This window comes from Artibeus jamaicensis, unplaced genomic scaffold, assembly GCF_021234435.1.
Source record: "Artibeus jamaicensis isolate MK-2021 breed Jamaican fruit bat unplaced genomic scaffold, CSHL_Jam_final contig_388, whole genome shotgun sequence".
NCBI lineage: Eukaryota > Metazoa > Chordata > Mammalia > Chiroptera > Phyllostomidae > Artibeus > Artibeus jamaicensis.
In genome coordinates this window covers 8,789,516-8,813,825 of record NW_026521813.1, presented here as the reverse complement: position 1 = coordinate 8,813,825, position 24,310 = coordinate 8,789,516, and the positions used below count along the sequence as shown (strand labels likewise).

The window sequence follows — 24,310 nt, the reverse complement described above, 5'->3', positions numbered from 1 at the left end:
TAATAAAAATCTATGAACACAAGGGCTCAGTGAAACTAACCCAGGAAACCATGCAAATGAAAACAATAAACCTCTAGGTAAAATTTCGCAAGTCCCTTTTAACCTTTACAAATTATAAAACTAGCTACATGGGGAACCCTTACAATGCAGAAGAATCTACATGGGTGGTATTTATAACTATATAAAGAAAAAGGGGGTAGCTGGGGGAGGGGAGGCTATTTTCTCCCGGGTCAGGAACAGTCCAGGCCAGTGCAGTCACAAAAGTAATTACCTAGTGAACAAGGGAAGTCAGTAAATTTCAACTGCAAGGTACCAATTTAAGTTTAATAGGTTCAAGTGCTAAACAGTACTTTACCCAAGAAATGATGTTAAAGGAGGAAAAGTTTAGAAGTCTGAAAATAGTCTAAACATCAACCAAAAGAAAATCACATATTCTTATTAAATAAGTTTCTTGCTAATAGATAAACTTCAGGCAAATAGATGATACGCAATAGATAAATATACACAAAAATTTCAGTATTACACATGCGTACACTATTTAAAAGGCTATAATTTAAAAATACAGATTTAAACACATTATGAACCAAACTTCAACGTATCAAAGACTATTAACACATTATTTTCAGCTTCTCCTGCTATTTCCAATTAACTGAATATTATCCCCCACGAAGAAATGTAAGGTATTTTTTAAAATATACTGAACCATCATTCACTATCTATAGAGTGTATCAAACTGTTGGTGACACCATGTAGCCAAAACTAAAAAGAAAAGTAAATTAATACCGAAAGTTGTAAACCTGCTCTTGTCATTTGTGACCCGATGTAAAATCCGGACAGCCCGAGTGCCCCAGCCATAACGACCGGCCAGGTTGGGCACTAGAAGTAATGAGGCCTTCTTCCCTCAAATCGTGGGGCAACACAGTGATGATGAGGGGATGTTTCAATTCCTGCTGCCTGGGGTCACATCCCATTCTCCACGAGTTAACAGATTTTTTTAACTTTAGTTTTCAATCACAGATTATACTCAACATTATTTTGCATTACTTTCAGGTGGACAGCACAGTGGTTAAATAATCATGTACTTTACAAAGTGATCCCCCTGATATTTCCTATACTATACTTTACATCCCCATGACTATTCTGTAACTACCAATTTGTAGTTCTTAATCCCTTCACCTTTTTCACCAAGTCCACAAGGCTCCTCCCCTCTGTAAACCACCACAGTCTGTTCTCTGTAACTATGAGTCTGTTTCCATTTTGTTTGTTCATTTATTTTGTTCTGTAGATTCCACATATAAGTGAAATCATATGGCATTTGTCTTTTTCTGACTTATCTCACCTAACATAATAGCCTCCAGGTCCACCCACGCTGTCCCAAATGGTGAGATTTCATTCTTTTTTTTGGCCTAGTTATCCACCTATGTATTAATGGACAGACACCTGGGCTGCTTTCACATCTGGACTATTGTAAATAACTCTGCAATGAACACAGGGGTGCATATATTCTTTTGAATTAGTGTTTTACCTTTCTTTAAATATATACCCGAAGTCGAATTGCTGGGCCCTAAGGCATGTAGTAATTCATACCTGTACCAATCCACATTCCCACTAACAGTGCATAAGGGTTTTCTTTTCTCCACATCCTCGCCAACATTTGTTGTTTATTGATTTATTGATGGCAGCCACTCTGACAGGTGTGAGGCGATATCTCATTGTGGCTTTAATTTATATTTCTCTAATAATTGCTGATGTTGAGCATCTTTACATATGTCTATTGGTCACCTGTATGTCCTTTTTGGAGAAGTACCTATTTAGGTCTTCTGCCCACTTTTTAATTGGATTATTTGGTTTTTTGATGTTGAGTCACATGCATTCTTTATACATTTTGAACAGTAACTCCTTTTATGACATGTATCACTAGTAAATGTCTCCGCCCATTCAGTAGGTTGTCTTTTCATTTTGTTGATGTTTTTCTTTACTGTGCAAAACCTTTTTACTTTGATGTAGTCCCATTTCTTTATTTTTTCTTTTGTTTCCCTTGCCCAAGAAGATATATAAGAAAAAATATTGCTAAAAGAATTGTTAAAGATTTTACTGCCTATGTTTTCTTTGAGTTTATGAGTTTGGATGTTAAATTTACATCTTTAATCCATTTTGAGTTTATTCTTGTGTATGGTATAAGAAGGTGACCTTTCATTTTTTTGCATGTATTTCTCCAGTTTTTCCCAACACAATTTATTGAATTTAGTGTCTTTACCCGACTGTATGTTTTGCTTCCTTTTTCATATATTAATTGACCATATAGTCATGGGTTTATTTCTAGGTTCTCTATTCTGTTCCTTTAATCTATTTTTTAATGCCAGTACCATGCTGTTTTGATTACTATAGCTTTATAGTATAGTTTGATATCAGGTAGTGTGACACCTCTAATTTTGTTCTTCTTTCTCAAGATTTCTGTGGCTGTTCAGGATCTTTTGTTGCTCCACATAAGTTTCTGGATTATTTGTTGTAGTTTTGTGAAAAGTGCCATTGGTATTTTGATAGGAATTATGTTGACTCTGGGTAGTATGGACATTTTAATGATAGCAATTCTACCTATCCCTGAGCATGGTATATGCTTCCATGTATTTGTATCTTCTTCAGTTTCTGTCTTTTATTTTAATGGTGTGTAGCATTTTTGTTATACAGTAGATTCCATTCATTCATTCTAAGTTGTCCTACATGCAAGTACTTTTTTTATCCTCATCCAAGAACATGCTTATTAATTTTAAGAGATGGGGAGGCAGAAAGAGGGAGAGAAACATTGATGTGACAGAGAAACATCGGTTGGCTGCTTCTCATATGCACCATGGCCAGGACCAAACCCACAACCTCAGCATCTGCCTTGACCAGGAATCGAACCTACAACACTTCAGTTTATGGAACAATGTTCCAACCAATTGAGCCACACTGGCCAGGGCTAATTTCTTTCTTCAGTGTCTTATAATCTTCCATGTTACAGGTATTTTAGCTCCTTGATTAAATTTATTCCTAAGTATTTTGTTTTTTGATGCAATTTTAAATGGATTGTTTTTATTCTCTTTTTCTGATCATTCATTATCATTGTATAAAAATGCAACCGATTTCTGAATCTTTATTTTGTGTCCTGCTACTTTACTGGATTCATTTATCGGTTCTAGTAGTTTTTGATGGAATCTTTAGGGTTCTCTCTATATAGCATCAAGTCGTCTACAAATAATGAGAGTTCTACTTCTTTCTTTCCAATTAAAATTATGAACCCGAGCTATTCACATCGTCTCTCAAAAATCCATTTCCTCATTTTGAAACTTTATAAGACAAAATATATCTTCTACTTATTGCGTGGTTTTAAAGATTAGATGGAATAATCTACATCAAGTGCTTAACACAGTGCCTGGCTTGTCAAAAACTAAATGTTTGCATTTTTATTCATAGTGTTTGCTGCTTAAAGCTTCTCACCAGCAATCTGTCAGCCAGTGTCAAAAACAAATGAAATACTTTATACCCGAGTTCCTTTTGGAAATCTGAAGCCCTCATGCCTCACATCCAGGTCATTGTTGACTACCACCCAAATTCAAGTTCTTCCTGTAACTGAGCTTCTCATGCTGCATCTCTCCTGACCCAGCTTGCCACCAGGCCTAAACTTTCCAGAAATACTTATTCCAAAGCAAACAAAGTCTCTTACCCCTTCAATACTTTACACTGCTTCTACCTTTGTACTGGACTCCAGGTGTCCCCCACTGCATTAACTCAAGTCTCAGGTACCACAGGTATTCTAACTCCCCTGTGATGCAAAGCCAATAGTTTTCAAATCATTATTCATGTGTATGAAGACCTCATTGCTTACACTATAGGCCACTCTTGCACTACCACCTTCTTCCTCTCCTCAGAAATGATCCCCACATCCCAAAGGTTTGGTACCTGGCTGAGTATATGCCTTCCTTCACCTAGGACCTCATCCTTACAGTCCTTGAGCTTCTCTCTACTTTAGCTGTTCACATACCACATCCTAGATCTTGGCATCTTGAACCAGAGCAAGTCCAGCTTACATATTTACCTTCTGATAGCAGTTTTCCATTCTTCTAGTACTTTCCCTCCCTAACCTCTAGCTAAGCCAATTATTAGGCTTTGACAACATCTCAGATTTCTTATCTTTCCAAATTTTGCCCCAGTCTATGAGTCCTCATCTATCATTACATCCTTCTCTATCTGGCCTGTACTACAAAATCTGTCACTTTCAATATCCTCAACTCCCTCACACCTTTCTCCTTAGCCTGCAACCACCCAGCCAAACCTCGGTCCTGATCAAGTCAGCTCTGTCATCTCCACTCTTGCCTTAAGCTTTCAGTTATAAAGATGTGTTACAGAAAACCATACAACCATAGGAACCAAGTGAACTCCAACTTCAATTTCAACAGTTATCTTTGAGGACACAATTACAATACGTCTAGAATGATATTGGTCACCAAAGCTTCCATCTTCTTCTAGAACTGAGTTTCACTGTTGGCAATATCATGCCTTGGTCTGCTTTAGGAGCTTCCTATTTTACTTAACTAAGAAAGTTCACTGAATTTTTTTTCTGGCTTATTTGCTTTAAATGTGAAATTTCAGTAAGTTATCACAGATTCTGCAAAAGTAATCATATTTTACTATTTATTATTATCAGATAAGTTCAAGTCCCACATGAAAATGGTTACAGAAAAGTAACAGGAAAACACCCAACCTTCATATCCTTTTTGCTATATGTACGTATCACATGCATGAAAGGCCAAATCTTTATTTCACTTGAATTACAGAGGACATGTTATTTCCTCCCCACACAGTAGAGCCCAGAATGGGGTGACATCACTACAGGGCCACAGCAAAGAAGGGTAATTTGCTCTTTGTCACCACTCTACTTACACGTATTCCTCTTCTTAGATAATCCAAGCCTAAATTAGAAAAAGAGAATCTGCAAGCTTTTGATGTCAAGGGCAAATATTTTCCAGAGCCCTGACAAAAGCTGGTTTACAGAAAACAGTACTGGGCTATAAAAACCCTCAACATTAGGCATTCGCAAAACTGTCTGGTCATGTTAGAAAGCAGGTTCTCCCAATGTAATTCCAAGGGTACTGTTCCTACTGATTAATAAAACAAACGCTCAGAAAATCTAACCATTTGGCTAGGAGGTCTTCAACCCACTGAACTGGAAACTTGGCCAGTGGCTACATTTTTGAAGAAACTATGTTGAGCCCTTCAGAGCATAAAAAATAATTCAGACATTCAATATATAAAGTCATTTTTTATAGTTCAGGATTCTGGGCCTTAAGAACAAAGAATTCACCGTTTGTTTTATCTTTTCACTCCATATAAGCAGGCCCAAAACTAAAATTTAAAAAACCCAAAAACTTAACTCAGCCTAAAAAATCATACTACCAAGAACAAAAAAACCCTCATGCCCTTTCCAATATTATCTTTTCCCACAATGCCTCTGCCCTGACACATAGCACAGGTACTTTATGGTATATTTTCCCTTCTCCCTCTCGGTAGAGCTCAGACAACACTCAACAATTGAAACCCTAATAACTGGAACTAAAAGAAGAAGGCGCAGGGGCTGTGGGAGAGGCTCTCGGGTCGAGCACAGGGGAAAATGTCGTCTTTCAGGCACAGTCATAACAGACCTAGAAGGACATTTAGGGACAAGGGAGCTTGCAGCTTCCTCTGGAACTAAGCCTCCGTGTCAGGATTAGTAGCAGTCTCCTAGCTAGTATCACTGCACCACGTCCTGCCCTGTTCTCACTTCCCAGGTCAGGTGGTGCTTTACTCCAGTTTGCCAGCTCATTGCACAGTCATGGAGCTCAGTCTTGGCTGATCTTTCCAGACTCAAGACATTCTCTTTCTAGTCTATGGTCAAACCATATAAACTTCGAACCATGTGAACCACATGCTTCCTCTCTCCCACAGTCTTCCGTTCTAGTCACTACTCCCCCTGGAACATCCTCCCCACACTCTGCCCAACATGGCATGGATTAACTGCCTTCTCAATAAGAAGGGAACACAGAGAGGGAGGGACATTAGAAACATATTTCAAGTTTTCATTTGGTATGACTGTCATATAAGCCTTGTCACCTTAGAAAAATAGTTTCCAATTAGCCTCACTTTCCAAAATAACAGAATGCCCTGACCACTACATAAAGTGCCCAGGAGAGGGAGGGCACAGGCCCAGAGACTACTCAGTGAGAACCCAGTGTCCAGTAGTGAACCTCAGCTGCAAGTGAATCATTCATCTAAAGCAGTTTTTATACATTTGAGACACTGTCGAACTTTGGTGGCTTCCCACCAAAATGGCTTTCCAACAAAAGAAAACCAGCCAGCACATCCCATCTCATTGCACAATGTGCCTTCATGCACAGCTCGTTGCCAGGTGACCCACTTACTGCTAAACGGATTGCAAAAGCCTCACTGTGTTGGTCAGCTGAGGCTGTAAATGTGAAAGTCCTTTGAGCCAAGTCAATGGCACCAGACAACTGGACGACAGGAACGCCCTATTTTTACCCATGTTGTCACGGTTCTGGTATGCACTGAGCACACAAGAACAGTCAACTTCCAAAGTTGAGTCACAGACTCCCTAAAAGGTAATGCACATTTTAAAAAATGTATGCATTTCATTATTCTCTGTAAGGCAAATAATAAAACTTTTGTCTTTAAGTTTTTAAATAATTATAACATATTAAAAAGATTAAAACATTTAAATAAACTTTACTATTTGAATATCATGCTAACTGAAGTTAAGTCATATGGAAAAGGCCAGGAACCATATGATTTCACTCACTGGAGGGATGGATATAAAACAGAAAGCAGCAAATGAACAAACAAAACAAACAGACTCATAAACACAGACAACAGTACAGTGATTCCCAGGAGGAAAGAAGGGTGGGGAGAGAATGAAAAGGGTAAAAGAGGTCAAATGTATGGTGATGACAGGAGACTAGACTTTGGGTGGTAAGCACACAGTGCAATATGCAGGTAATGTATTATAAAATTATAACCAATGTCACCACAAGAAATTTAAATAAATAAATGTTTATGTGTGACATTGGAAAATATCTCTAAAGTTAAGCAAACTAAAATATTTAGTTTTGAACAGGCCATAAATATAGTGACGCATTAAGGAACCAGGGGAACTCGAACCAAAAAAGCTCAAAGCCATTTGGTGAACTCCCTAGTCCCACTGGTGACCCAGCCTAGGCTGAAAGCGGGGCCACGGTCCAGGGTCTAACAGCACATGAGCAGGAGGACTAGGGTATGGCCTTAGGTCTCCGCAATTTCAGTGCAGATCTGCAAGAAGAGAGTGATATTTCTCCTGCATATTTAAAAAAGAAACTTATGCTGACAACTCAGACTAATTTGTCCTCTGTGTCAGTAGCCACCAAGATTGTTTCCTCTCAGGGCACTGACCGCTGGGAAAATGGCTTCACACACATAGGTCACAAAGGGGCACTGCACTGCCCAGCTTCCCCTCAGCCCCTGACAGTCAAGGCCCTTCTCACTGGAGCTGATCAGTCTCCATATCGGTAAAGCAGCTGACACACACACTACACGTGTTCAGGGGAAGATACACCTGGGACGTCAGGGTTCGCAGAAACACTCCTCACTGCACCAGGCACGCTGCCTTAACTGACAGCCTTTACCCCCACGTAAGAGCGCTCTGCCCCTGGCATTACCTTCCCTCCTCTCTCATACTTATTATCAGTAATGCCTTTGAAATGTATCTGTGCTCAGGTGTAAATAACCAATATTACCTTCAAAAATTGGTTCCTCCCCAGGCTATTTCTTTTCTGACGGGTGGACAAAATGTTGAGGTAATTATGGGATTAAAGGAATGTAATGTCTGAGACATAATAGGTACTCAGTAAACATTTGCTGAAGAAACAGTGCAAGGACATGTGAAGCTCGGGACAACAGGCAGCAGCCCGCTCTGCCTGCGCAGAACACTTTTTGTCCAACAGAGAGCAAGTAGTACTCCGTTAAAATTTTTGAAAATGTATAAAGTTCTTCCACTCAATAGACAGCTACAAGAGGCGTTCTCTTTTTCACAAGAGCAGAAGATATTAATATGATAAAAGTCATAAAGTGCTGACAATCTACTAAGTCTTCTTCAAATATATAACCTCATTTAATCTTCAAAAGAGGAAACCACCTTATTTTACAAATATGGAAAGACCTGGGTTAATTTCAAGTCTTCTGACTCAAGATCTCGTAAGTTTTCTTTCCTCTACTATTCCAAATCTATAGTGATACCCTACAACATTCCAGAAGGAGTGTTAACGATTGATGAACCATCTCATTTCACAGGAGCAAAAACTATTTAAAGGACACACAGTAGACAAAGAACTGATAGCTAGTCCACTGTTCTTCCCTACAAAACATGTAATTCCTATTGGTTTAGGGGATTGGACACAAGAGCATTATCAAAGGAAATTCAATTCCTTTTATATGTTTGTTAAAATTTTAAAAAATAGAGTTTATACTACTTGAGAGATTTTAGGTATTATTGAGAATGAAAGCAGCAGGCTAGAAAAGGTGGATCTCAAGATCCCTCTATTTCACGCTTCTCTTAACATAATCATTCCAAGAGTAGAAGTTTACTTTGGAAGACTGGCACAGAGCTGTGAAGGGTGGCAACCTGTGTGCAACTTACAACAGCACCGCTTTCCTACCCTGTGGCTCCCCTGGACCTCAGTTGCCTCTCCTGTGAAGTACCGCCTCAAAGATGCTGACTCAGATGACATTGCCCACAGGGTTCAGTACAGTGCCTGCCTGTAGTGAGCGAAGGTAACTGTGTACCAGGAAGAATACTGTTGCTTCAACTCTTTTATTCACAATACTTGACACTGTAGTCAGGCAAACAAAGTTCCATATTGACTTTGTCAACACAGGCAGAATTTCCAAGCCAAGATGTTTGCTTCCAAAGACAATCTCTTCAAAGATGTTTGAACTATTTTGGCAGAAACAAATGTAATCAACATATTTTTAGTGTCTGTTTCCAAGTTTAAGAAATCTGTGAAAATGCCCCACAAAATATTTTTTACCATAAATATGGCAAAAATGTTTTTTAAATTGTATTTGCTTAAGGTTTGCCTCCCTAAAAGGAAGAGTTAAATAGAGGATAAAAGTAAAAGGTTGATAGGCTTCAAGGGCTAATGCCCTAAACTGATAGCTGCCTTTGGCAAATGCTCATTTATTTCTTATTCATATATGGGGAGAACTATCCATAGACATAATTAGTCTTGTACAGCAAAGGATTCTAAACTTCTGTATGCTTCATTTAACTGAAAAGACAGAGGCATTATAATACTGACAGAGACCCAAAATCCATGTAATTATTTTATAACTAAATTTTTTACCAACTAAAGTCCAAATGACTAAAAATAGTAAAAAAAATTTTCATTTAAAAAGATGGAATATTTGAAAAGAAATGAGTTAGTCAACTGTAAGTCAAATGACCTTTGTTTTCAAGATCTGTAGAGGAACTGTACCATATGAAAGGTGCAACATTTAGATTTTATCATAGTCCTTGCATTCTAAGATTCTGTAGCCTAACCTTCATGAAAGACTTTGTTAAAGAAAATAAAATTGGCTCTGGCTGGTGTAGCTCAGTGAGTTAAACATGGGCTGAGAATCAAAGGGTTGCTAGTTTGATTCCCAGTCAGGGCACAGGCTTGGGTTGCAGGCCAGGTCCCCAGTGGGAGCCACGTGAGGGGAAACCACACGTTGATGTTTCACTCTCTCTTCTCCCTCCCTCTCTTCTCTCTCCCTTCCCCTCTCTGTAAAAATAAATAAATAAATAAATAAAATATTTTTTAAAAAAGAAAAAATTGAATAAATGTTATATTTCAGTGAACTTGAAGATTAATGTATTCTCACGTGTTGAGACATTCTCAATTTTTAAGTGCTTATAATGTGAAAGTCAATTAATAAACATATTCAACTCTTAATTATTCGGACACTGATAACATAATTAGTACAATGTCCATACTCCTTCTCTGCTTCTTTCCTACTTAGGTATCTGCTATTCATTGTCAATTCACCAAAGGATGAAAGGAGTACAAGGATAGTTCAGTTTTCATGACAGCTACACAGTATAGCGCAGGGGAAGTGTTAAAATCACTCATGATCATCATCTTAGAAGCTTAACTTTCAGGTGACTCCGTTTACAGCCATGGTCCCTGGTCATTTGTTATGAACAAACAATGGGGTATAATGCATGCAGAAAGGACTATATTTTATTTCTCCCCGAGTAGCAACTTTTGGTTCAATATATAACAAGTAAATAATAAATATTTGGTAGAGACATTAAAAAGGGGAGGGATGGAGGAGGAAGTGAGAACACAAAATAATCAAAAAGCTATGCATATAAATACATGGATTCATAGAAATTTAAAACTGACTATATGTGGGAGAACTGCATCAGTTAAATGTTCAGTTTAGTAGATACTTTGGGGTGAAATCTAAGCTCTTCCACTTACTGGTTGACTCCTCTGTAAAATGGAGCTAATAATAGAACCATTTCCTTGGCTCGCTCTGAAGATTAAATAACAGAATGGTAGAGTGTCTGATATACAGTAGGACTCGACAAATCCCATTATTATTAAGAGTAGTATCATGGTCTAGTCCAATATCCTTTCTTTCTAGAACATAAACCAAAGACCTAGAGAAATGGAGATTGTCCAAGTCACATAGCTCTCTGGAGGCAAAGCTTGACTAGAACTCACACCTCCTGCCTTCCAGCCCATAATCCACACTGCTTATCAGAAAACCCACTTTAAGAAGAAAAGGCTGGCACATGCTAAGCTCGAGTGATGCTGGTTCTCAAAATTAGTGTTTTTAAGAAACATGTGGGAGGGTGCCTGAAACATAAGCAGTGCTCTCTCAGGCCCCACTAGAAGGTATTCCGATCAATTTAAATCTAGGGTAAGGTGTTTTCACATATGTCCCAGGTGATTCTACTGCAAGGACCCTGGGGTCACACTTTGAGAAGCACTGCTACAGGATGATAAGGGTCACAAGCTCCCTATCGATAGCCATGACCGTGAGAATCACTCTCGGAGCCCCACCTGCTCTATGACATTATCATCACTGGAGTGACAACAGGCATCTATATTTTTTAAAGTTCCTTAGGTGACAGTTACAGGAGTTCTGTGGTGGGGGCTCAGCCAGACCCTCCTTCAGTGTCTAAATGGTAGAAACTCACAGCATACATGTGGTCAGTTACAGAACCAATGGCCTATAAACAGAGGAAACAACCATTTATGCTGAAATCAATCTAAAGACTGGGATGAGGTGAGATTTGTAAAACTAAAGAAAAAAGAGTGCTTTGTGGGAAAAGCTCTCATGCAAAGATTGGAGACTGTCAGAAGGTACAGGAAGCACATGAGTCTAGACAAATAAAGGGGCGCTGAGAAGGGATGGACAGTGAGCTCATTGCTCCCTGCCCCAAACAGGGCCCACCTTTGCCACCTCTGTTTGTAACACTCACCCTTCATAGATGGATATGTGTTCCTATAAACACCCACCCCTGCTCTGACTCACATCAGTCCCTTTCAGAACTTTGACAATTCATCAAAGTGGGGTGTGGTGACACAGTTTAATCCAGCTAATGTCACTTGTTGCTTTAAGGACATTCTTTAACCTCTCTGAGTTTTTATTGCTTCATTCTATAAAAGAAAAACTGAACATTTTGCCTATTTCAAGCAGTTGTAATGAGGATCCAAAAGCACGTGTCCAAAAGCATTTTTTCAATTCTAAAGCAATGTACAAATCTAAGGTGTTTCTTTCATTTTTTACATGTATACCTCCTTATCCTAGTGAAGGTATGCTGTGAGTTTCTACCATTTAGGCACTGAAGGAGGGTCTGGCTGAGCCCCCGCCACAGAACTCCTAAACCTGGAAGGCCACTCTAGGTCAGCATGTGACTGCAACCAAGGTGATTTAAAGACGACACAGGCTGGTCGCCTATACGAAGACAGACAAATTTCACAGGATCGGTGAGGTTAAGAAAAGTTCAAAGACTTGCATTCTACTTTACTTGGAAGCAAACTCAAAAGTCATAAAGCTCAATCCCGCATACCAATGTCTCAGAGTAAGAATGGATCAAATAGAAAGGATCTGAAAACATTCTTGAAGGACTAAGTACAAAGAATAGGGGCCACAGCCCATTTCTGGGATGTAATACTAATCAAGGGCTAAAGGCTCTCATCTGCACCTAATTCTCCAAGAAAGCATGTAAACTCCAATGCAAAATAAAGAGTTCTGTGCAAAGTTCAAAAGGAAGGTAATGAAGCAAACCGAGTCAAACACCTCCAAAGCAACAGGAAGGATGTCCTATGAGCAGTAGCTAAGCTGTTGGTTCTGACTCTGTGCAGCACCAAATACACAGTCTTTATCTGGACTACAGAGGAATGGACATCAAACTCCTCAGGCAAATAAAAACTGCCCTGCTCACCTTTTACCAAAAATGTGTGAGACTTTGTTAAGTACATCCATATCATGATTATTTCACAAATTTGAATGGCAGGTTGATGACTCTTTTCACACATATTTTTCACTGAAGTTTCAAAAATTATTAGATACACAATTAGAAGAGAAAAGGGGCTTATGTACCATGAGGAAACAGATTTTAAGAGTTTCCATTAATGAAAATATGTAAGCCTTACTTGACTCCAAATTATGCAAAAAAAAAAAACAGTTGGAAAACATATGTGAGCAAACCAAGTGGTTCCATTCATAAACACGTGGCAGCCAAGTCGCTTCCTCTCGCACTGACCTTTATGCTGGACCTACACAGATAATAACATAGCCTGAATGCTTTCTTTGTAAAACGCAGACACTGTAAAATGTAAATAGAGTTGATGACATAATATTGGCAAGGTGTGGCGGTGTATATATAAACAGGAACAGCTCAGGAGAACCCGAGGCTAAGGCCAATGATGATCGTGTACACTAGCCTTAATAAAAGCCTCATCCTGTCACCATGCAATTGACCTCTACCCCATGATGCAACGACCTGGCCAAGAGCATTTAACATCACATGTACCACTCACGTCCAGAATGTGTGCTAAAAGACAAAGGTAGAAATAGCTTTTTAAAAAAGCCATTGAATCCCACTAGTAATAGGTAGAGGAGGTTGCTTGGGTAATGTACTTCTCAGGCAAGTAAAACATACTCACTTACATTTTAAAGAAAACTAAAAACTCTAGGGAAGTAACGTGTCTAAAGCTAAAGATTAGTGTTAGGAATAAAGATCTCAACATCCTGGCAGTCTGTGTCATATTCAAATTCCTAGGACATGCTGCCCAAATGATTCTGATTTTAGACTGGGATCAGGGAATAACTCATAACAAAGACACAGAATAGATCAGGGCAATTTTATCTGCGCCCCTCGCCCCCAACATACACACACGTGGAGACTTGAAAGCAATATATGAGTGTTTCTATACACAAAAACTGATAGAGAACTAGACTTCAGCTTTTCAAACTCACCGATCAGCAAGTCTCTACTAATCACTGGATTCTATCCTCCCTGCATTTGTCATGAAGCTATTGTCTCATCATGACCACTTTCTGATTTAATTTTTGCCTACAGTATTGCTAAGTTTCCAAAGGCTACTCCATTGGAAAAGTGAAGAAATATGAACTAAAGAAATTTTAAAAGATGCACATTCTCTTAAAGAGGTAGTCCAACAATAACAAAAATGTATGGGCTTTTGAAGTTAAAGTGTGATTAAAGAAAGTGATGTCACAAGAAATAAAATCATAAAAATCAAACCTACAGCTACAAAGTAAATGCACCAAGAACTCTACAGCTTTCACATAAACTAATACGAAAATAACTTAAAAAAAATTGGCAGAACCGCAGTCAGATGTGAGCACCTGGAGAACATACTGACACCTTAAACTCAGGTGTCACATCTCACTTACCTCATTTTCATTAGTGTCCCTGGAAGTAGAGGGCACGTTAGTACAGAGGGAATGACATCTCTCTTTTCCAAGCTGAAAATGGTGTATTTCATGAGGACAAAATCTCTCAGTGTTTTGTTTTTCCTGACCACTGCTAAAAGTTTTTGATGGGTCTTCAGAGAACTCACTTTTTTCAAGTGCTCTCTCTGTACCACAGTCAGTGGAACTGACGCTGGCTGCGTTTCGTAAAGAAAAAACATCAGTTTTGCACTGGAATGTTACTTCTCTTGTGTTGACATCATCTACATGCTTCTTCCTCTTTGCACAATATGGAGTGCTGTCTTTTTCTGAAATCCCTTCGTCCAGCTCACTAACTTTTATTTCTGTTTCACTGCCTTCAGCAGGGGAAATGTTCACACCGTAAGGCCAACTACTCACAGCACTCGGCAAAAGTTTCTGCTTAACGCCGTCAGCTACCACTTCTGCCTTCTTTTGCCGAATACCATCTTCCAATGTGAGGTCTGGGGCAGCAGATTCTCCCTGTGCCAGTCCCCTGGACAAAAGAACCGGCTGTTCTCTAGAGAGCTGAATGCTGCTCTTCTTCTTTCCTTCATTTTCATTGTTTGGCTCTCCTGGCTCTGTGTCATTTACAATTTTCTTGATTGGTTTTCTTCTGAAATATTTTCTTCCGGGAGAATATTTTTCAGGGCTCCAAGGAGTTTTGGCAGGATCTAAATACTGTTCTTCTTTCTCAGCTTTTACACATCCACAGACATTCCCCATTGGATTTGCAGGAGATCACAGTTCCACAGATTCACTCATTTCCAAATCTAGAGCTTACTTAGATCTCCATTAAACCCGAAAATTCCACTCTGACCTGTAATTCCTCAGACTGTGTGACCATCCTCTTCAGCACGAGGCCATTTTGCTTATGAGAAAGGCACACGCAAGAAATGCCATGGCATCTTGCCCGGCTGTGTCCCTGTGTCTCATTAGACAGTGTGACTTATTTCTGGCCACCAATCCTCTTAGACAAACATCACTGCTCACTGTCAAACTGCAGCACTGATGAGCTCGCAAGGCACATGCTCAGCTTTGTTATACAAGGAGGTTCCAACCCCCACTGTAACGTTCACTTTTCTGAAGTGCAGCTACGCTACCCAAGTTTGTGTTAACCTTTGAAACTGTTTGTGATTCAACACATCTGAGTGCAAACAGAAAGCAAATGCCAGAGAGGAGACATTTACCAAAGTGCCTTTCACATTCCGTTTCAAAGTGCCTTTCGAATTTCATTTCAGACAGTCTCTACCATTTAACTTTTTTCCTTAAGAAACACCAACTAATTTTGGCAGTTGAAAAGAAAACTCAAAAATCTCTGTAAAGTACATTAGAAGTTGTATTCAAAACAGCCATAAAAAAAGTAACAGCACAACTTAACAGCTGAAGAAGATATAATAAATGCATAATGCCTAAAATATTCTATTAAAATTGTTTCTAAAACCTATTTTTCAAATTGTTTGAAATGTTTTTCCTAGCCATTTCCATTATGTGCTCATTAGGATATTCGTGTAAGCAAATTGATAAATTTTATGATTTAAAGCATGGAACACTTGGCCAAAAGAAACACTTGCGTGTTCTCTTACATGAATTAGGGCAGTTAAACTTTACATGTAACTTTTACAATTGTACCTTAGTTAAATATTACATAGTTTTTCTAGGACCTTGCTATAAAAATAATGAGCCAGCATGGAAGCTGATTATCTAAGTGTGCATATTTCCAACACTGAGTCATAGCTCGGCAGAAAGGAAATCAGTAGGGCATGGCTGGACCTACACGTAAGCAGAAATCATCTAATAAAAATAAATTGCTAATTGCTTTTTTCTACATAGTGCTTGGACTGATCAAAAGATGAAACTCGTGAGGTTTTTCTAAATACAAACATAATTAAAGAGTCAGGTTAGCAATGTTGTCGATATTTGTCATTAGTAAGCCTACATGGTGAGCTTTTCCTTAGTCATTTAAAGAGAAAATTAAACAAACTTCCATGGCAAAAAGTGAATATCCTAGAAGACAAGCTGCCAAAACCGAAGCCTCTGATTTGTTTTTTCTGTTGTTGTTCATTTTTATTTGATTTTCAGTGTCTTCAATGGCAATTAAACATTTTCCAAGAGAATTTACAAGCAGAACAGCTGGCATCTGCACCAACACGATGGAGGCGCAGCCAGTGATTTGTGCATCACCTGCCCCGCCCCCCACCCTGCCACACCGACCAGCTGTCCAGGCTCAGACCATTGCACAGCACTCCCTGTCTCAGAAACGGCCCAGCTTTGCTCCGTGCCTGGTAGCTGGCCATCACCTTGCAGAGCCAATCCGTAACATCAGTGAAAATTTCCCTTAAGACCTTCCTAATCCTACTGCAACACTCCTTCCTCTACATCCCTATTTGTATTTATATTGCAATAAATTTACTCCCCTAGACTATACTCAGTTTTATGAACATTCTCCCAATAGACAGAACTACATATTTCATTATTTTAGTATCTCTGGATCTAGCATATGGTAGCTAATGGTACAGGAGTGGTGGGTTGATACTGCTTACCTTCCACCAGCCTGACTAGAAAATAGGTTCAATGTGTGATGCTCATAACAGATAGTTTAAAATAAATAAGCTGGTCTTCTGACATTACTTCCCTTACTTATGTAAAGTATAGAGAGAAAGAAAGAAAGGAAAAAAAGCCCAGTCACTTTGAATGAGAATGACTACCACTACTATAAACAGCCTTGTAGCTTGGCATAACCAGTAAAATTGTTCTAATATTAAATTATCAAAGTACTAAAACAAGTCATTGCATCTAAATAAGGAACATTTCTGTTTTACAGAAACATTGATGTGTTTCATTTAAATAGCTCTTGGTCTAATATTTAAATATTGTTGATAATGCAACAGTCATTATCTTCTAATTCAGGTGCTAAAACACAGTGGTCCTAAGAGAGGCCACAGGATTATATTAGAATCAAAACTTCTTCTGGTTCTTCTGTGGCGGGTCCTCCTCTCTTCCCCAAAGACACCTGAACCCCAAAGGGCTTTCTTAATACATTATTCTTTTTCTGAATGACATCTCACTTAAGTTTTCTCACACTTAAGGTCTAAACATACTACTTCTAATTCACAATCATTTACTCTTATTTTGGTCTGTTGTATTTTCTGGTTTCTGCTCCCAGGAAATTGGGAGTATTTTCTCCTTGGTCTCTGATGCCTTCCTTGTATACAAATTCTTACCCTGTGCACTCAGTCTTAAATTTCTCCTGCTCGCTAGTACCGTTTCATACTGCTCACTACGCCTTTCCACCTGAAATTCTCTTCCCTTGATTTCATCAATACTACACATCCTTGTCATTTCACCCATCTCACCAAACATGCTTCTTCTCTTTCCCCAAATGGATCTTCTTCCTCCTGCACCCCTAATCATGAGCCCTCCCCAAAAGTGCTGTCCTCTGCTCTAGGCCCTTCTCCATGTACATGCATCTCTTAGATCCTCTAAAGATACCTTGTCTCTGACAGATTCAACGGCCACTTGTATACTGGTAACTCCCAAGTTTACCTGTCTTGACTTCCTCTCTTCTAAGACTTAATATTGAATGTTATTTTCTGTTCTTTCTTGGTTGGTTGGTTGCTTGCTTGGTTTTTACCTCCCAGGCTGAAAGTTTAGAGTCATCACCTTTATTCCTTCTCCTTCATCTTCTATTCACTAAGTCCCTTTCTTCAAAATGTCATCTCTTGGATTCAATTGTTCATCCCCACCTGAGCCTTGGCCTTTATCACTTTACCCAGAGATCTCCACCTCAACTTCTTAGATTATCTCCCTGACTGTGGATTCTGCTCGTTTTAATTATTTTACACAGAATGGACATGGAGTTTCCTAAAACACCACTTTTCAGGTGCAGGGTGATTAAATGGCTCATTCAGTGCCGGCACAGCCGTACATAAAAGAGCTGGCAATGAAATGCAGCTCTGCCTCCCTCCAAAACCTGAGGGGTTTCCCTCTGCCCCACGGGGCTTCTTACTCTGAAATTCAAAACCCAGACACAGCCTGTCTTACCAGTTCTGACGGTAGCGATATGATTTGGCTCCCTGTCCCAATAGGCCTCTAACCCCCCAAAGCGGGCTTCTTGCAGTTTCAACCCTACTAAAAGTTGAGGGGCGTGAACCACTTAGGGCTAATTAATGAATCCCTGAGAAAGTGGCTGAGGAACTCCATGTGAAATCAGCTTCTGGCAAGTTCTACTCAGTCTTTTCCCAATTCTGGCAACAAGGTCTGGCTCCATGCCCAAATCCCAGTCTTGGTTGGGTGCTCAGTGCTCTGGGTCCCGTCAAGATGGGGTGCTCTAAAAACGTAAACCCACAGGCCTTGAGGGTCCTGCCGGTTCCTATTTCTGGATTTCCCTGACATAATGCCCAGCTGAGTGGATATTCACCTGTATTAGCCGCCCTGTAGTCTGGGGGCCTGGCACCTGGTTACCTGGGTCTCCGGGCACCCGAGTCTGCCCCTCTGCTTTCTGGTTGCTGCATGTTTGCTCAGCTGCCCGTTCAAAACCTGGAACTTGCCGAGACTCTAATTCCTCTAACTCTCTATCCCTGTCATGTTTTTCCTATTCCCCAATGAGCCCCAGGTACATTATTTTCCACCATTCTCCTACAAATCCTATACCCCGGTCAGTTGTTTTTTTAAATCCTCACCCAAAGAGAGATAGAGAAAAAAACAAACAAACAAAAAACATCAACTAGCTGCCTCCTGTCCACGCCCCAACCAGGGATCGAACCCACCACCTTTTGGTGAATGGGACAACACTCCAACCAATTTAGTTAGCCACTTGGCCAGGGCTCTTGATCAAGTTTTTCAAAAGAAAAAATAAATCTAACTTTTCTCAGAATCTGGTTTAAAATCCCAGATCCTTTCTGAAGCTGGCAAGCTATCTATCTCTCCCCCTTTCACAGTCCAGCCGCATGGCAGTCAGTCAGTGAGGGGTGTCGAGCGCCTGCCGTGGGTCAGACTCTGCTGCACACGGAACACGGTGTGAGTGCCCCACTGAACTACAGCAAGTCCCCAAATTAGGACTGCATTTGAGTGAAGATGATTTTGTCAAAATGTATAATTTTACGAAAGCAACCCTCAATTGGCACAAGAATTATTAAATAATAATTCATAGCTGATCAATTTTTATTTATTTGCATTTACTCTCCTAAACTCTTGTTTGAAAAAGTGTAGTTCCATACGAAAACAAGAATACTAATTCAGACCTCTTTATCATGTTTATACTGCCATCTAGTGTCTATCAACAAAAGAAAATAGTTTGCATAGTCGGGAAACCATTCCAAATTAAGAATTGAGTAATAAAATTTTCATATATCTAAGCCAGGTAATACTTCCAATAAACAAAAAAAAAAATGTGTTTGTACCCAGTTAAAAAGAATCTTGTCTTCCAACTCGGAGATTACGAGTGCTGCTCTAACAACGGTCAAGGGTGGCAACAACAGGAAATGGGGTACCGGGCTCACGAGTAGCTACTTGAAAGGAATAGCAAATATATTGTTATAAGAAAAGAACCGTAAATTTATTTCCTCCCATAGTATATGCATGTGTAATTCACTTTTGAGGTGAACTATCTGAAAACTAGCAATAAGAAGCTAAAAGAAATGACAATCAAGAAAAACTGAGCTTACCTGAAAGTGCAAAATTATTGTCCATATTAATCCCAAAGTCAATTTGGGGTTTCCATCTGTTATGTCATCATTTCTAATGTTCACTAATTTCACCTGTTTTATTTGCAAAGAAGAGAGAAAACAACACGTTTTTCAAACCATCATGTGACTTATCTTTACCTACATAAAAGCGATTCTAAATTATACAAAGAAAAAACTGAATGATTCAAATACCATAATCCTCAAAATATTATCTTACTTCCTATCTTCACTCATGTTTTATTGCAAATTATATAGTAATCACAAAGAAACATGAGTATTGCTTTAGTTTTGTCTTCTAGATAAAATAATAAAATTATTCATTTGTCAAAAACAAAATACAACTCAAGTGAGAAGTCCTCAGTACTTGAGATCTTTAAAATTGGAAGTTTGTAAATAAGCATTATTTTATAGTTAAGCAGGAAACTATTCTGAACCATAAAATAATTTTGAAAACTTTCTCCCCCTTCCTTCACAAAAGGAAAAACGCTAGCATTATTTTTCTATTTATCCTAAACTATTACCCAGATAAGTAAATATATGAGTGACTGGACATTTGGACAGCTATTTAAACATAAAAACATATATGTCATAATCAGGTAAATAAATGTAATGATGTCATCTAATGTTTACCTCCTGAATGGACAAAATAATTAAATATTGTGAATTGAATATCAAAAATTAAGTACAACGATATCTAACATTTTACTTTCTAAACTAGATACTGCCCAAAACATTTCACACCAGGAGACATAATTAACAATTAATCCTTCATGAGACTTCCACTAGAATTAAAAATAATAATGTAAATACCAAATAATATTTAAGCATAAAGTATTTACTAGAATTTAACAAATAAAAATCATTTTAATATTCATAACAACCTAAATAAAGGACTAATATAAGATAGTTTCCCTCACCCCTTTTCCCTCCCTTCCTTTTTCCTACTCCATAAAAAGTCAAAATTGCTGTCACTTCTGCTTTCCCATTGTTTTCAGCAACTTTTAATTCTCCTGAATTAAACCAATTATTCAGTCTACATGACTATAATACACAATGCTACCTAAAAAGATCATATCCAGCATGATGTTCATTCTTTTCTGTGATTTCTTCTGAAACCTCAAGCCAGCTGGAGACTGTTGCCAGAAATGTTTTATTTTTAGCCACTTACAAATTACCCAGTATTATCTATTTCTAAAAAATAAATTACTGCCTTATCACAACTAAATACTGAAAATACACTATTTTTTAAGTATTATACAAAGTATTTTTATAAAAATAATTTTATAAACTAAGTATAAAAATTAAGGTATTGCCTCCTTACTACTAAGAACTGTTCAGAGACATTCTTAACATTCTGTTATTAACTTCCTAGGCAAAAGCACTCCAATTCTCACAGAAGGAAAATTGGTAGCTCTTATTCAAATGGAAATATAGCCACTTATAATTCCTCTAAACTTACACCAGCTATTAACTTTCTTTTGTCTGGAGTAAATGTTTAAAACCATTTCAAAACATTTGTCTCACAAAAGCACAAGCATATAATGATTATAATTCATAGTCATTTTAACTTTTTCATTCCCTAACAGATTCCTGTGTAGATGTACTCAGTCACATATGTTTATATGATTACAATTTTTGAAAAACATCATACCTGGCGTCTTTTCAAATAGTCAAGTGCAATTTGTACATTCTGTAGTCTGTGAAAACGCATCCGACCTTTTTCTCTGGGCTAAGGATAGAAAAATGCAGGGTATAAAAAACACTAGTTTCTAATACCACTGATCATGCTAAATATATTATATAAATATAATTCATGTTCATCTTAATATGTCAAAACAATATTTACTGTTTGGGTAAATCCATTCAATTTTCAAAGGTAGTTCTAATTTTTTTGTATCATCTGGGATTAAATTTAAACTACTAGGGGTTTTTCCAAATGTATTTTGTTTAAACAGATGCTTTATTCCAAAAGAAAATACCGTAGAACATATAGATTTTTACATTCACTAAACTACAATTCTAGCCTACAATTATTAAACTATTAATGCATCAAAAGAATTAAATGTCTCCATTTTTCCCTTCTTAATGAAACTCTATTATCAAGATGATTTTTAAAATTATATATTTATGGCATGTAAATGAAAATAAGGTAAAATAGCATGCAATTAGTATAAAAAAATCACCAAGAAGGAGAAAGACAGTGGAGTTTTACTTAGCCATGATAGAGGAAGACAGAAAAGTAATTAAAGCCATATATTATATTTCCTCTTCATTTTATTTTAGTTTTTTGCACAAAATCAGATGGACTCTATTTACATTGCTGGCGGATGGACATGGTTATTTACTGTCTCGGGAAAGCTGATAAACTGTGATTCTGTTCCTTGATACTGTTTTCCTTAGGAAACAGTGCAACTTGGCAGAAGGAAAACATAAGGAAACAGAGTTGGAAAAACGCATAACAAAAAATACAAAGGATGGAGCTGAAATTTACCACATCAAATCTTCCAAAAGGGGAAAAAGAAAAAGAAAACGGACAGCGTCGCTTCTCAAATATGAAGAGGTTGCTGAAGCCAAAGGCACCATAATAAAGCAGACAGCAGACCACAGAACGGGAAATTAGGTTCTATACAACAGGCAGGAATGGTGTTGATGGCGTTCACCACTGGCCCCAGTGAATGAAATCAGGGGTGCTGGGGAGATAGATGGCAAAAGAAGCACCTCTGTCTGGCAGTCACCTAAGTGTCACCGAGATGAAACAGCTCTGTGGGTTCTGTTAGGACTCCAGACTTTAAAACCTTCCCTCTTTCTAAATAACACGAGAAACAGAAGGTAGGTAAAGAATGTCCATCAAATACCTACTGCCAACAGGTATTCCAGAAGTAGAATAAATTTGCGGGCTAGTTGTCAAGTTGTCTGTAACTGCATAAAATCCTTTAGGTAAAATGCCATCTCATCACTTAAGTGCTTACATTCGATTACCATGCAGTGCACAGTAATCTATAAATAAATTTAAAGAGAAAATATTTCCTTTGTCCAATTTCTTGGTACACACACATCCACCTCACTGTGGGTTTTGGTCCTTTCCATGGTTTTCTAAAAAGGAACCCGAACCCGTGGGTTACTTCACCACGTTAGCGCTCACCGCACTGTAACGGCTAGGTTAGTCGAGTTATGGGGGCCGACACCTACCCCCTTATCCTCATCCTCCACATCCTCATGCTGTTCATATTCGCATGCTTCTGTTGCACTCACCAATCGTAAGGTCTTCAAAAAATCCCGCTCCCTTGGCTAATGAATATAACAGACAGAAGAAAGGACAGCAAAGACACAAGACAGACCAGAAATGAAAAGAAGAGCATGAACAGAACATAATGAAGGAGAACAGGTAACTGAGAAGGGGGGACGTAATGTTCACAAAAAAAGGAAATGACACCTGTGGAGTGGGTTAGACCACTTTTCAGAAAGCCATGTTTATTTCCTTGCTATTTGTGAGTCTTTTAATATGTGGTTATATTTTGTATGCAACTTCTGCTAAGCAAAAAAACCCAAAGGTAAAAAAGAAAAAAAAGCAAAAACAAAAATAGTATTTTAATTATAAAACCAATTATATAAGCAAGGTTAATTAAGTGCTTCAATCTCCCCAAAGTCACATCATCGAAGTCTAAAAATGCTTAAGAATCCAACCAGAACTCTTTTTTTCCCTAGGCAGAATTTGCAGCTCAAAAGATGAATAGTGTAAAAATCTGAACAGCCGGTGCTGAAAACATACTAGTCATATGCGCATGTTCATCAAAATAAGAAATGTACAACTTACCAAGGTGTCTCCTGAAAGAACCTCTAAAAGAGAGATCAAGTTGTGTCCATCCCTTAAGTCTTCGTAGAGATCATTCACATGTTTTCGAACCTACACAGAAAAGGCAATTTAACTTTTGGTCCTAGAACCCAGGATCATCCTTTATACTCAAACAAGAAAGGAGACAACGCAGAAAACATTTCTTATGTGGTATTCATTCACATAATAATTTTTTACATTTTTATTCTCTTACTACTTAAAAATTGAAGTTAAATGGAAAACCTCAACACTCAAAAGGTAATTTTCAGAAAAATAACTCATAAAGATAAACAGAGTCACTTTTGAATACATGTTTTAACATACTATATAAATATAAACCTATACAACTACTTGAAATTACAATTTTTTATTTTTTATTTATTGATTAGAGAGAGAGAAAAAGAGGAAGAGAGAGACATCGATTTATTGTTCCACTTATTTATAAATTCATTAGTTGCTTCTTGTATGAGCCATGACTGAGGTTTGAACCCACAACCTTTCCTTATCTGGCAACACACTAACCAACTGAGCTACCCAGCCAGGACTGGAGTTAAGATTTTAAAAAATTGCAGGCAACACCCTGACCTTCTTCATGACTCCTAAGACAGTACCCAGAGCCAACTTAGCAGGAGAGGCAACTGTGTATCCCCATTGGCCTTCCTTTCCCTGGGCCATAAGGTCAGGGAAGCCAGCAACACACACTCCCCACGTCCAAAACCCACAGGCGCAAGCTGGGTGAGGGGTACGATTTTCGCAAGCTCCCGTGAGTCCATAGTTA

General features: G+C 38.4%; 1 protein-coding gene across 20 annotated transcripts in view; it reads right to left on the bottom strand.

The window, feature by feature from the left end:
* The window catches only part of DST (dystonin), a 453,023-nt gene that overhangs the window by 197,811 nt on the left and 230,902 nt on the right, over nt 1-24,310 (bottom strand). For 17 of the 20 annotated variants that reach the window (XM_053664982.1, XM_053664968.1, XM_053664969.1 and 14 more), the window contains 3 exons: nt 23,515-23,604; nt 21,352-21,429; nt 19,680-19,772 (listed from right to left, as the gene is read on the bottom strand). In XM_053664982.1, the coding sequence (XP_053520957.1) occupies nt 19,680-19,772; nt 21,352-21,429; nt 23,515-23,604 (261 nt within the window). Of the gene's footprint in view, nt 1-13,977; nt 15,092-19,679; nt 19,773-21,351; nt 21,430-22,889; nt 22,989-23,514; nt 23,605-24,310 lie in introns of those variants that run through there. The other 3 variants (XM_053664966.1, XM_053664967.1, XM_053664973.1) reach the window with 2 other exon arrangements.